The sequence below is a fragment of the Gasterosteus aculeatus genome, chromosome 16 (genome assembly GCF_964276395.1).
Source record: "Gasterosteus aculeatus chromosome 16, fGasAcu3.hap1.1, whole genome shotgun sequence".
NCBI classification, from domain to species: domain Eukaryota; kingdom Metazoa; phylum Chordata; class Actinopteri; order Perciformes; family Gasterosteidae; genus Gasterosteus; species Gasterosteus aculeatus.
This window is the reverse complement of record NC_135704.1, coordinates 2,475,519-2,488,226: the sequence shown is the minus strand read 5'-3', so window position 1 is coordinate 2,488,226 and position 12,708 is coordinate 2,475,519. Positions and strand designations below refer to the sequence as shown.

The 12,708-nt window shown below is 44.2% G+C and overlaps 1 protein-coding gene across 5 annotated transcripts in view; it reads left to right on the top strand.

Moving 5' to 3' along the window:
* Nucleotides 1–12,708, top strand: part of col6a3 (collagen, type VI, alpha 3) — a 55,968-nt gene that overhangs the window by 31,091 nt on the left and 12,169 nt on the right. For 3 of the 5 annotated variants that reach the window (XM_078090670.1, XM_078090668.1, XM_078090669.1), the window contains 15 exons: nucleotides 215–808; nucleotides 1,038–1,637; nucleotides 1,901–2,494; nucleotides 2,724–3,323; nucleotides 3,588–4,181; nucleotides 4,411–5,010; nucleotides 5,274–5,867; nucleotides 6,097–6,696; nucleotides 6,960–7,553; nucleotides 9,120–9,731; nucleotides 9,891–10,499; nucleotides 10,636–11,217; nucleotides 11,321–11,932; nucleotides 12,070–12,404; nucleotides 12,596–12,674. In XM_078090670.1, the coding sequence (XP_077946796.1) occupies nucleotides 215–808; nucleotides 1,038–1,637; nucleotides 1,901–2,494; nucleotides 2,724–3,323; nucleotides 3,588–4,181; nucleotides 4,411–5,010; nucleotides 5,274–5,867; nucleotides 6,097–6,696; nucleotides 6,960–7,553; nucleotides 9,120–9,731; nucleotides 9,891–10,499; nucleotides 10,636–11,217; nucleotides 11,321–11,932; nucleotides 12,070–12,404; nucleotides 12,596–12,674 (8,199 nt within the window). The remainder of the gene's footprint in view (nucleotides 1–214; nucleotides 809–1,037; nucleotides 1,638–1,900; nucleotides 2,495–2,723; nucleotides 3,324–3,587; nucleotides 4,182–4,410; nucleotides 5,011–5,273; nucleotides 5,868–6,096; nucleotides 6,697–6,959; nucleotides 7,554–9,119; nucleotides 9,732–9,890; nucleotides 10,500–10,635; nucleotides 11,218–11,320; nucleotides 11,933–12,069; nucleotides 12,405–12,595; nucleotides 12,675–12,708) is intronic. The other 2 variants (XM_078090673.1, XM_078090671.1) reach the window with 2 other exon arrangements.

The window sequence follows — 12,708 nt, the reverse complement described above, 5'->3', positions numbered from 1 at the left end:
GCTCCACCTACCGTGTGGGATATGAATCCCGTGAAGTACCTGTTTTGCTCAATAACTATTTGTTAAAAGAGGCTTCCGTGTACTTCCCTACTGTGAAAGGTTTGAGAACGCAGGCCTTGTCCTTTGCAAAGAAATAGCTCAGCAATTTAGGATTCGAACAAAGGTGTACCTTTTGCAATGTTATTTCATTTTTTGTCTTCCTGTCTTTTCTTAGCTCACACTACCCAAAGGGATATTGTTTTCCTTCTGGATGGCTCTGACAGCACAAGGAATGGCTTCCCCGCTGTGCGTGATTTTGTTGAGAAAGTGGTTGAAAAACTAAATGTGGGCGAAAGAAAAGACCGTGTCTCTGTAGTCCAATACAGCAGAGATGTAGAGGTCCAATTCTATTTGAATACATACACCACAAAAGAAGATATTTTGGATTCGGTAAGAGGGCTGAAGCACAAAGGAGGCAGGCCTCTCAACACCGGGGCTGCCCTTCAATACGTCAGCGACAACGTCTTTACAAACCCCGCCGGGAGTAGGCGCCTGCAAGCTGTTCCGCAGATTTTGATTCTACTAAATGGTGGAAGGTCTTTTGACAATGTAGATACTCCAGCCTCTGTTCTGAAACAGCAGGGCATCATTGTCATTGGCATTGGAACGAGGAACTCTGACAGTGGGGAGCTGCGGAGGGTATCACATGACCCAAATTACACTCTATCTGTGTCGGAATTCACTGAACTCCCCAGTGTCCAAGAACAGATTTCCTCTCTAATGAGCACAGTGCTTGTGAGGGCCACACCCATGACACCAACAGTAACTGGTAAGAGAGTAACTAAATTGACATTTCAAGATTATGGTAGCATTTACTTAAACTGTATAAAAGTGTGTTTCCTTTCGGTCACATCAGCCAACGCCACTTTGGCAAGACGGTAGAGCTTGAAATAATAGAAACATGTTGAAACCTTTGCACTGACTTTCATCATCTGACTTTTGGACTATGAGTGTTTCACGCATGAACCAAAACATGTCTTTGACTCTATGTTTCCCAGTGGTGGCAAAGCCAACGGGAAGAGATGTTGTGTTCTTGCTGGATGGATCTGATGGTACTAGAACTGGCTTCCGAGCCATGCAAGACTTTGTCCAAAGAGTAGTAGAGAGACTCAGTGTTGATGATAGCAAAGACCGTGTCGCAGTGGTTCAGTACAGCAGAGAGCCAACTGTCCAGTTCTATTTGAACACATATGGGACAAAAGTCCAGATCCTTGACGTCGTCAAAGGTTTGAGGCACAAAGGCGGAAGACCCCTCAACACTGGAGCAGCTCTCCAGTACTTGAGGGACAATGTTTTCACAGCCTCTGCCGGAAGCAGGCGCCTGGAAGGAGCTCCACAGGTCCTGATACTGCTAAGTGGTGGACGGTCTTCTGACAGTGTTGATGCGGCAGCTTCTGCTCTTAAACAGTTGGGTGTCATGACCTTTGCAATTGGAACCAGGGGATCTGATAGCAGAGAACTGCAGAAGATATCCCACGATGACAATTCTGCTGTCTCTGTGTCTGATTTCACCGACCTTCAACTCATCCAAGAGCAACTTCAGTCCTCTCTGGAGGTTTTGGTTACTGACGTCAAACCTGAATCCCCAACTGAACTTGGTACGTAAACAAGCACTGCCTCTTGGTGTCCTCAAAGGGTTCTTGAGTAGCTCCACCTACCGTGTGGGATATGAATCCCGTGAAGTACCTGTTTTGCTCAATAACTATTTGTTAAAAGAGGCTTCCGTGTACTTCCCTACTGTGAAAGGTTTGAGAACGCAGGCCTTGTCCTTTGCAAAGAAATAGCTCAGCAATTTAGGATTCGAACAAAGGTGTACCTTTTGCAATGTTATTTCATTTTTTGTCTTCCTGTCTTTTCTTAGCTCACACTACCCAAAGGGATATTGTTTTCCTTCTGGATGGCTCTGACAGCACAAGGAATGGCTTCCCCGCTGTGCGTGATTTTGTTGAGAAAGTGGTTGAAAAACTAAATGTGGGCGAAAGAAAAGACCGTGTCTCTGTAGTCCAATACAGCAGAGATGTAGAGGTCCAATTCTATTTGAATACATACACCACAAAAGAAGATATTTTGGATTCGGTAAGAGGGCTGAAGCACAAAGGAGGCAGGCCTCTCAACACCGGGGCTGCCCTTCAATACGTCAGCGACAACGTCTTTACAAACCCCGCCGGGAGTAGGCGCCTGCAAGGTGTTCCGCAGATTTTGATTCTACTAAATGGTGGAAGGTCTTTTGACAATGTAGATACTCCAGCCTCTGTTCTGAAACAGCAGGGCATCCTTGTCATTGGCATTGGAACGAGGAACTCTGACAGTGGGGAGCTGCGGAGGGTATCACATGACCCAAATAACACTCTATCTGTGTCGGAATTCACTGAACTCCCCAGTGTCCAAGAACAGATTTCCTCTCTAATGAGCACAGTGCTTGTCAGGGCCACACCCATGACCCCAACAGTAACTGGTAAGAGAGTAACTAAATTGACATTTCAAGATTATGGTAGCATTTACTTAAACTGTATAAAAGTGTGTTTCCTTTCGGTCACATCAGCCAACGCCACTTTGGCAAGACGGTAGAGCTTGAAATAATAGAAACATGTTGAAACCTTTGCACTGACTTTCATCATCTGACTTTTGGACTATGAGTGTTTCACGCATGAACCAAAACATGTCTTTGACTCTATGTTTCCCAGTGGTGGCAAAGCCAACGGGAAGAGATGTTGTGTTCTTGCTGGATGGATCTGATGGTACTAGAACTGGATTCCGAGCCATGCAAGACTTTGTCCAAAGAGTAGTAGAGAGACTTAGTGTTGATGATAGCAAAGACCGTGTCGCAGTGGTTCAGTACAGCAGAGAGCCAACTGTCCAGTTCTATTTGAACACATATGGGACAAAAGTCCAGATCCTTGACGTTGTCAAAGGTTTGAGGCACAAAGGCGGAAGACCCCTCAACACTGGAGCAGCTCTCCAGTACTTGAGGGACAATGTTTTCACAGCCTCTGCCGGAAGCAGGCGCCTGGAAGGAGCTCCACAGGTCCTGATACTGCTAAGTGGTGGACGGTCTTCTGACAGTGTTGATGCGGCAGCCTCTGCTCTTAAACAGTTGGGTGTCATGACCTTTGCAATTGGAACCAGGGGGTCTGATAGCAGAGAACTGCAGAAGATATCCCACGATGACAATTCTGCTGTCTCCGTGTCTGATTTCACCGACCTTCAACTCATCCAAGAGCAACTTCAGTCCTCTCTGGAGGTTTTGGTTACTGACGTCAAACCTGAATCCCCAACTGAACTTGGTACGTAAACAAGCACTGCCTCTTGGTGTCCTCAAAGGGTTCTTGAGTAGCTCCACCTACCGTGTGGGATATGAATCCAGTGAAGTACCTGTTTTGCTCAATAACTATTTGTTAAAAGAGGCTTTTTGTGTACTTCCCTACTGTGAAAAGTTTGAGAACGCAGGCCTTGTCCTTTGCAAAGAAATAGCTCAGCAATTTAGGATTCGAACAAAGGTGTACCTTTTGCAATGTTATTTCATTTTTTGTCTTCCTGTCTTTTCTTAGCTCACACTACCCAAAGGGATATTGTTTTCCTTCTGGATGGCTCTGACAGCACAAGGAATGGCTTCCCCGCTGTGCGTGATTTTGTTGAGAAAGTGGTTGAAAAACTAAATGTGGGCGAAAGAAAAGACCGTGTCTCTGTAGTCCAATACAGCAGAGATGTAGAGGTCCAATTCTATTTGAATACATACACCACAAAAGAAGATATTTTGGATTCGGTAAGAGGGCTGAAGCACAAAGGAGGCAGGCCTCTCAACACCGGGGCTGCCCTTCAATACGTCAGCGACAACGTCTTTACAAACCCCGCCGGGAGTAGGCGCCTGCAAGGTGTTCCGCAGATTTTGATTCTACTAAATGGTGGAAGGTCTTTTGACAATGTAGATACTCCAGCCTCTGTTCTGAAACAGCAGGGCATCCTTGTCATTGGCATTGGAACGAGGAACTCTGACAGTGGGGAGCTGCGGAGGGTATCACATGACCCAAATTACACTCTATCTGTGTCGGAATTCACTGAACTCCCCAGTGTCCAAGAACAGATTTCCTCTCTAATGAGCACAGTGCTTGTCAGGGCCACACCCATGACCCCAACAGTAACTGGTAAGAGAGTAACTAAATTGACATTTAAAGATTATGGTAGCATTTACTTAAACTGTATAAAAGTGTGTTTCCTTTCGGTCACATCAGCCAACGCCACTTTGGCAAGACGGTAGAGCTTGAAATAATAGAAACATGTTGAAACCTTTGCACTGACTTTCATCATCTGACTTTTGGACTATGAGTGTTTCACGCATGAACCAAAACATGTCTTTGACTCTATGTTTCCCAGTGGTGGCAAAGCCAACGGGAAGAGATGTTGTGTTCTTGCTGGATGGATCTGACGGTACTAGAACTGGATTCCGAGCCATGCAAGACTTTGTCCAAAAAGTAGTAGAGAAACTCAGTGTTGATGATAGAAAAGACCGTGTCGCAGTGGTTCAGTACAGCAGAGAGCCAACTGTCCAGTTCTATTTGAACACGTATGGGACAAAAGTCCAGATCCTTGACGTTGTCAAAGGTTTGAGGCACAAAGGCGGAAGACCCCTCAACACTGGAGCAGCTCTCCAGTACTTGAGGGACAATGTTTTCACAGCCTCTGCCGGAAGCAGGCGCCTGGAAGGAGCTCCACAGGTCCTGATACTGCTAAGTGGTGGACGGTCTTCTGACAGTGTTGATGCGGCAGCTTCTGCTCTTAAACAGTTGGGTGTCATGACCTTTGCAATTGGAACCAGGGGATCTGATAGCAGAGAACTGCAGAAGATATCCCACGATGACAATTCTGCTGTCTCTGTGTCTGATTTCACCGACCTTCAACTCATCCAAGAGCAACTTCAGTCCTCTCTGGAGGTTTTGGTTACTGACGTCAAACCTGAATCCCCAACTGAAGTTGGTACGTAAACAAGCACTGCCTCTTGGTGTCCTCAAAGGGTTCTTGAGTAGCTCCACCTACCGTGTGGGATATGAATCCAGTGAAGTACCTTTTTAGCTCAATACCTATTTGTTAAAAGAGGCTTCCGTGTACTTCCCTACTGTGAAAAGTTTGAGAACGCAGGCCTTGTCCTTTGCAAAGAAATAGCTCAGCAATTTAGGATTCGAACAAAGGTGTACCTTTTGCAATGTTATTTCATTTTTTGTCTTCCTGTCTTTTCTTAGCTCACACTACCCAAAGGGATATTGTTTTCCTTCTGGATGGCTCTGACAGCACAAGGAATGGCTTCCCCGCTGTGCGTGATTTTGTTGAAAAAATGGTAGAAAAACTAAATGTGGGCGAAAGAAAAGACCGTGTCTCTGTAGTCCAATACAGCAGAGATGTAGAGGTCCAATTCTATTTGAATACATACACCACAAAAGAAGATATTTTGGATTCGGTAAGAGGGCTGAAGCACAAAGGAGGCAGGCCTCTCAACACCGGGGCTGCCCTTCAATACGTCAGCGACAACGTCTTTACAAACCCCGCCGGGAGTAGGCGCCTGCAAGGTGTTCCGCAGATTTTGATTCTACTAAATGGTGGAAGGTCTTTTGACAATGTAGATACTCCAGCCTCTGTTCTGAAACAGCAGGGCATCATTGTCATTGGCATTGGAACGAGGAACTCTGACAGTGGGGAGCTGCGGAGGGTATCACATGACCCAAATTACACTCTATCTGTGTCGGAATTCACTGAACTCCCCAGTGTTCAAGAACAGATTTCCTCTCTAATGAGCACAGTGCTTGTCAGGGCCACACCCATGACACCAACAGTAACTGGTAAGAGAGTAACTCAATTGACATTTCAAGATTATGGTAGCATTTACTTAAACTGTATAAAAGTGTGTTTCCTTTCGGTCACATCAGCCAACGCCACTTTGGCAAGACGGTAGAGCTTGAAATAATAGAAACATGTTGAAACCTTTGCACTGACTTTCATCATCTGACTTTTGGACTATGAGTGTTTCACGCATGAACCAAAACATGTCTTTGACTCTATTTTTCCCAGTGGTGGCAAAGCCAACGGGAAGAGATGTTGTGTTCTTGCTGGATGGATCTGACGGTACTAGAACTGGATTCCGAGCCATGCAAGACTTTGTCCAAAAAGTAGTAGAGAGACTCAGTGTTGATGATAGAAAAGACCGTGTCGCAGTGGTTCAGTACAGCAGAGAGCCAACTGTCCAGTTCTATTTGAACACGTATGGGACAAAAGTCCAGATCCTTGACGTTGTCAAAGGTTTGAGGCACAAAGGCGGAAGACCCCTCAACACTGGAGCAGCTCTCCAGTACTTGAGGGACAATGTTTTCACAGCCTCTGCCGGAAGCAGGCGCCTGGAAGGAGCTCCACAGGTCCTGATACTGCTAAGTGGTGGACGGTCTTCTGACAGTGTTGATGCGGCAGCTTCTGCTCTTAAACAGTTGGGTGTCATGACCTTTGCAATTGGAACCAGGGGATCTGATAGCAGAGAACTGCAGAAGATATCCCACGATGACAATTCTGCTGTCTCTGTGTCTGATTTCACCGACCTTCAACTCATCCAAGAGCAACTTCAGTCCTCTCTGGAGGTTTTGGTTATTGACGTCAAACCTGAATCCCCAACTGAAGTTGGTACGTAAACAAGCACTGCCTCTTGGTGTCCTCAAAGGGTTCTTGAGTAGCTCCACCTACCGTGTGGGATATGAATCCAGTGAAGTACCTTTTTAGCTCAATACCTATTTATTAAAAGAGGCTTCCGTGTACTTCCCTACTGTGAAAAGTTTGAGAACGCAGGCCTTGTCCTTTGCAAAGAAATAGCTCAGCAATTTAGGATTCGAACAAAGGTGTACCTTTTGCAATGTTATTTCATTTTTTGTCTTCCTGTCTTTTCTTAGCTCACATTACCCAAAGGGATATTGTTTTCCTTCTGGATGGCTCTGACAGCACAAGGAATGGTTTCCCCGCTGTGCGTGATTTTGTTGAGAAAGTGGTTGAAAAACTAAATGTGGGCGAAAGAAAAGACCGTGTCTCTGTAGTCCAATACAGCAGAGATGTAGAGGTCCAATTCTATTTGAATACATACACCACAAAAGAAGATATTTTGGATTCGGTAAGAGGGCTGAAGCACAAAGGAGGCAGGCCTCTCAACACCGGGGCTGCCCTTCAATACGTCAGCGACAACGTCTTTACAAACCCCGCCGGGAGTAGGCGCCTGCAAGGTGTTCCGCAGATTTTGATTCTACTAAATGGTGGAAGGTCTTTTGACAATGTAGATACTCCAGCCTCTGTTCTGAAACAGCAGGGCATCATTGTCATTGGCATTGGAACGAGGAACTCTGACAGTGGGGAGCTGCGGAGGGTATCACATGACCCAAATTACACTCTATCTGTGTCGGAATTCACTGAACTCCCCAGTGTCCAAGAACAGATTTCCTCTCTAATGAGCACAGTGCTTGTGAGGGCCACACCCATGACACCAACAGTAACTGGTAAGAGAGTAACTCAATTGACATTTCAAGATTATGGTAGCATTTACTTAAACTGTATAAAAGTGTGTTTCCTTTCGGTCACATCAGCCAACGCCACTTTGGCAAGACGGTAGAGCTTGAAATAATAGAAACATGTTGAAACCTTTGCACTGACTTTCATCATCTGACTTTTGGACTATGAGTGTTTCACGCATGAACCAAAACATGTCTTTGACTCTATGTTTCCCAGTGGTGGCAAAGCCAACGGGAAGAGATGTTGTGTTCTTGCTGGATGGTACTAGAACTGGCTTCCGAGCCATGCAAGACTTTGTCCAAAAAGTAGTAGAGAGACTCAGTGTTGATGATAGCAAAGACCGTGTCGCAGTGGTTCAGTACAGCAGAGAGCCAACTGTCCAGTTCTATTTGAACACATATGGGACAAAAGTCCAGATCCCTCACTAATATCTTGACGCATTGTTAACTGTATTGAAGTGTACTAATGAGACTTATGAGAATCATTATTTTCTTTTAGTCTTGCCTTCATTAGTAGAAATATTTATGCAGACCTTGAAACATCTTTTTTCTTTTGATTTATTTTGTGAAAAAACCTTTGACAAATGAAATACACCTTAGTCAAATCCTCGGTCGAGAGACCGCTAAAAGGAAATTATGTTTTTTTCTTATTGAGTGGATACAATGGTACTTGAACGTGATTCCCAGCTCTAAGGTACTCGTTCAGCCTGCCTCTAAAACAAGGAATGCTGATATTTTATAGTATTTATTTATTGTTTCCTTTAATCATATTCATTCATTCATTTATAGTTTTCCTTTAATCATATTCATTCATATTCATTGTTGTGTCTGTGTGGATAATTTAAGCATACAGTGATTAAAAGTTGTGAGATGTATTATGGATGTGATCTTCTTCAGCCATCCATTACATTCACTAGGACTCATAGTTATGGTAATTTCCTGCAGTGTCTTAGTTTAAATTGCCTTCTTAACCTGTTACAGATGACCACAAATTTGAATATAGAAACACTACATATGGTTTATGGAAGTATGGGCTAAACCAGGGGCTGCAGACTAGTACTAGACCAGTAGGTTACCGTTCCATGGGCCATTTAGTACCGGGCCGCACCACAGAAAGATATTTTTTTTGTCATTTGACTTTTTTTTCTAAAATTTTGAAAAATGTTTCATTTTGAAAATTTACTGGATTTTCCCCTAATTACATGCGCTCGTTCCCCTAGACATATTTCCTAGACGTTTTTCACCTTATACTCGCTGCGCTTAGCCCTCTAGCGGACAAAGAGCATCGTGTTTATCCACCACACCTTCTACACCGGTCCACGAAATATTGTCTAACATGAAAACGGTCTGTGAGGTGAAAAAAGTTAGGGGACCCTGGGCTAAACCGTTCACCATATTATCAATTGAAGAAAGAGTCCAACAATCCTTTTAATAGACAATCAAACATGGCTCTATCCTTTCTTTGATTCTGTAATTTCTGTCATTTTATATAATTTCCATATTTTGATAATTTCCCAATTAGGTTACAATAATCTAACCTTTTCTGTCTTTCAGTGGAGATGCAGGGCCCCCAGAAGGATGTCGTTTTTCTTGTTGATGGATCTGATGGCGTTGGAATGGAATTTCCTATCATTCGGGAGTTTATCCGCAGGGTTGTAGAGAGTCTCAATGTGGGCGAGAATAAGATCCGGATTGGTGTCGTCCAGTATGGTGACTCTGCTCAAGCTGACATGTTTCTGAATGCACATAAAACTAAAGAAAGTGTTTTGCAAGCTGTCAGGGGAATCAACCAGCGAGGGGGACGACAGCGTAATCTGGGTCAGGCCTTGCAGTTTGTCAAGCAGGATGTTCTGACAGCAACACGTGGTAGCAGGAAGGCAGAGGGTGTACCTCAGTTCGTAATTGTCATCTCCAGCGGGTCCTCAACAGATGACATCCGTAGTGCGGCGTCTTCCCTCAAACAATCCAGAGTTCTTCCTTTCAGCATCGGGACCAGGGATGTCAATCCTACAGAACTTCAGACCGTGTCATACGTGCCTAACTTTGCTTTTGCTATCGATGACCTTCCTGGCCTTTACACAGTAAAAGAAAACTTAATCACCACCCTCACCGAGCTGTCAGATGCGGATATCACCAGGATGCGTCCAGTATTCCCAACAACTGAAGGTAATCACTTAAATCGTTAAAATTAGGATTTTCAGCCTAAATACATTCTTGCACACCCTGACCCTCTTACTTTGCTTATCCTCTATCTATAATAGAACTCTGTGAACTCTAAATATATTAATTATACCTTGTTGTTGTTCTTGCATTCTTTTTGAACAGTGATCACAACACCCACTGGAGGAGAAAAGAGGGATGTTGTATTTCTGATAGATGGCACCACAACTGTGCGTAATGAGTTCCCTTCCATCCGTGAAATGATAACAAGAGTTGTGGGGAAGCTGGATGTAGGATTGGATAAGGTCAGAATTTCAGTGGTTCAGTACAGTGATGTACCGAAGCTTGAATTTCTTCTCAATGAATTCTCCACCAAAGACGAGGTACGCCAGGCTGTGACAAAACTTCAAAGCAAAGGCGGGGAACGTCTAAACACAGGTGCCGCTCTTGAGTGGGTCTATAGAAATATCTACCAGAGGTCAGCAGGAAGCCGCATTGAGGATGGTGTGCCCCAGTTCCTCATTCTAGTTACAGGTGGAAAGTCGACAGATGATGTGTCCGCTTCAGCTGAACAACTTAAGAGAAACCAGGTTGCACCTCTTGCCATTGGTTCAAGAAATGCAGACCCTGATGAATTGAGACTGATTTCACTGAAGCCTGAACTGGTATATACAGTTGACAGTTTCCGGCAGCTGTCAAGAGTGGAGTCGCAGCTAATTGATTCAGTCAAAACAATATCCACCACTGACCCTTATGTTCCTCCAGACGTCTTTGGTAAGAAATACTTGACTTGTAAAATTACTCAACTAAACAACATCGACTTTGAACAATGAGTTATGTTATTTTAGTTATTTACGTATAATGTCTTTTCTAATACAAACAATACTGCTTTTTTTTGCTCATTTTGCAGATGTACCAAATCTTGGGAGAAAGGACATTATTTTCCTTATTGATGGCTCAGACAACACGGGTGTTGGGGGCTTAGCCCATATTCGTGACTTCATCCTTAACATTGTCCAACAACTCGACGTGCAGCCTGATCAAGTGCGCGTAGGGGTTGTCCAGTACGCAGACCAAGTCAAAACAGAGTTCTCACTCAACTCTCACAACAACAAGCCAGCTGTTGTCTCCGCTATTAAAAGACTTCGTCAGATGGGTGGCCGGTCTTCAGATCTGGCTGATGCCATTACCTATGTTCAACGGAATGAGTTAAAACCTGCTTCAGGGGTTCGTCCAGAGGCCTCCCAGCATCTTGTGGTACTCACAGGTGGACGTTCTCCTCAAGATGTTTCCATCTACGGACCTCTGCTTAAAGGAGCTCGTGTCAACTGCATTGGTGTTGGGGCTGCTAATGCCGACACAAAGCAGCTAACCCAAATAGCCACAACCTCAGCTGATGTCCTCAAGGTTCCTGACTTCAGTGGCCTGCAAGCAATCCGTGAGGTGCTTATTGACAGGTTGATTGGGACCATTACTGAGGAACCACCAAGAGGTTTGTGTAATATAATATAATGAACATATTTTTCTCAAGGTATTCTTTTGTTTTCAGCCTTATTCCTCTTGTCCTCATCAATATCTTATATTCTCTCTCCTAGGACCTGACCCACCTCCACAAAAAAAAGCTGATATAGTGTTTTTGGTAGATGGCTCCATTAACTTAGGCAAGAACAACTTCAATGAAGTTATGTTGTTTATTACCAACCTAATTGATCTGTTCTTCAACGAGAGAGACGACCTGCGGATCGGTCTGGCACATTATGCCACAGATGTTACTGACGTCTTCTATCTCAACACATACCAGAACCGGGAGGACATTTTAAGTGCAATTGGCCGAGCACAATATAAAGGTGGACGTAGAATAAATACTGGTGCAGCCATACGCCACGCTCAAAATGTTCACTTTACCAAAGGAAAAGGCAGCAGAATGGATGAGGGCACTCCTCAAATCCTAATGGTAGTCACTGGAGGTCGCTCAGCTGATGATGGTAAAACAGCCGCCCTGGGTCTAAAGCAGAAAGGTGTGAGAATCTTTGCTGTAGGAGTAGGCGACATTGAGAATGAATTAGAAAACTTAGCGAGTGAGGCTTCCACTGTGGCTAGAGCAAGGACCTTTCAGGAACTGTCAGAGCTTAATGAGCAAATTCTGGAGACTTTGGACGATGAAGTGAAAGGCAGTCTGTGTCATGGTGGAGAGGAAACCTCTAAAAGTAAGGGACATGGTTTTGTTATTTACTTGCTAATGGACTTAATGGACACATATCATTTGCAACTTGTCATTAAACATTTCAGTTCCCAGATATTTTCTGTGGTTCTAAACAAAAGAAACTCTATACTTGTCTTACAGCCTGCAGCATAGAGGTGTTGGTGGGCTTTGATGTTTCTGCCCAGAACATCTTCAATGCTCAGACCAACCTCCAGATGAAGGTTGACGCCATTCTGAATAGGATTTCCCAATCGGCAGCTATCAGTTGCTCATCTGGGCAGATTCCCTCTGTGCAAATTGGCATGCTGGCCTTAGACTCGGCTTCTGAGCCGGTCCAGCTGGACTTCACAGACAGGGTTGGTGAGCTCTTTGAGGCATTCAAAGCCCTACGGAATCGTGGCCCCTTTGTCCTCAATGGCAAGACCATCTCAGCTTACACAAATAGCTTCAAAACCAGAGAGGCTGGCATTGTCAAGGTTGGTTACTGAAATCCTTACAACTAGAAATGTCTCAAGCCCAAACAACATTGCAAAATTGAATCAGAAACTGCAGTATTTGGATCATTTTCATCATGAAAAATATGTTGATATACTTTTTAAGTGTCAGATACATACTTAGTATAGGATCAAACAAAAAACTGAAACTGTAACGTGTTCTTTTCCTAAAGGTTGTTATTCATCTTACTGATGGTATTGATGCCCCATTTGATGAATTGAAAAAGCAAGTTGAGGAGCTTCGTTTGTCAGGTAAAAAGATGATATAGTATAGACAGCCCTTCAT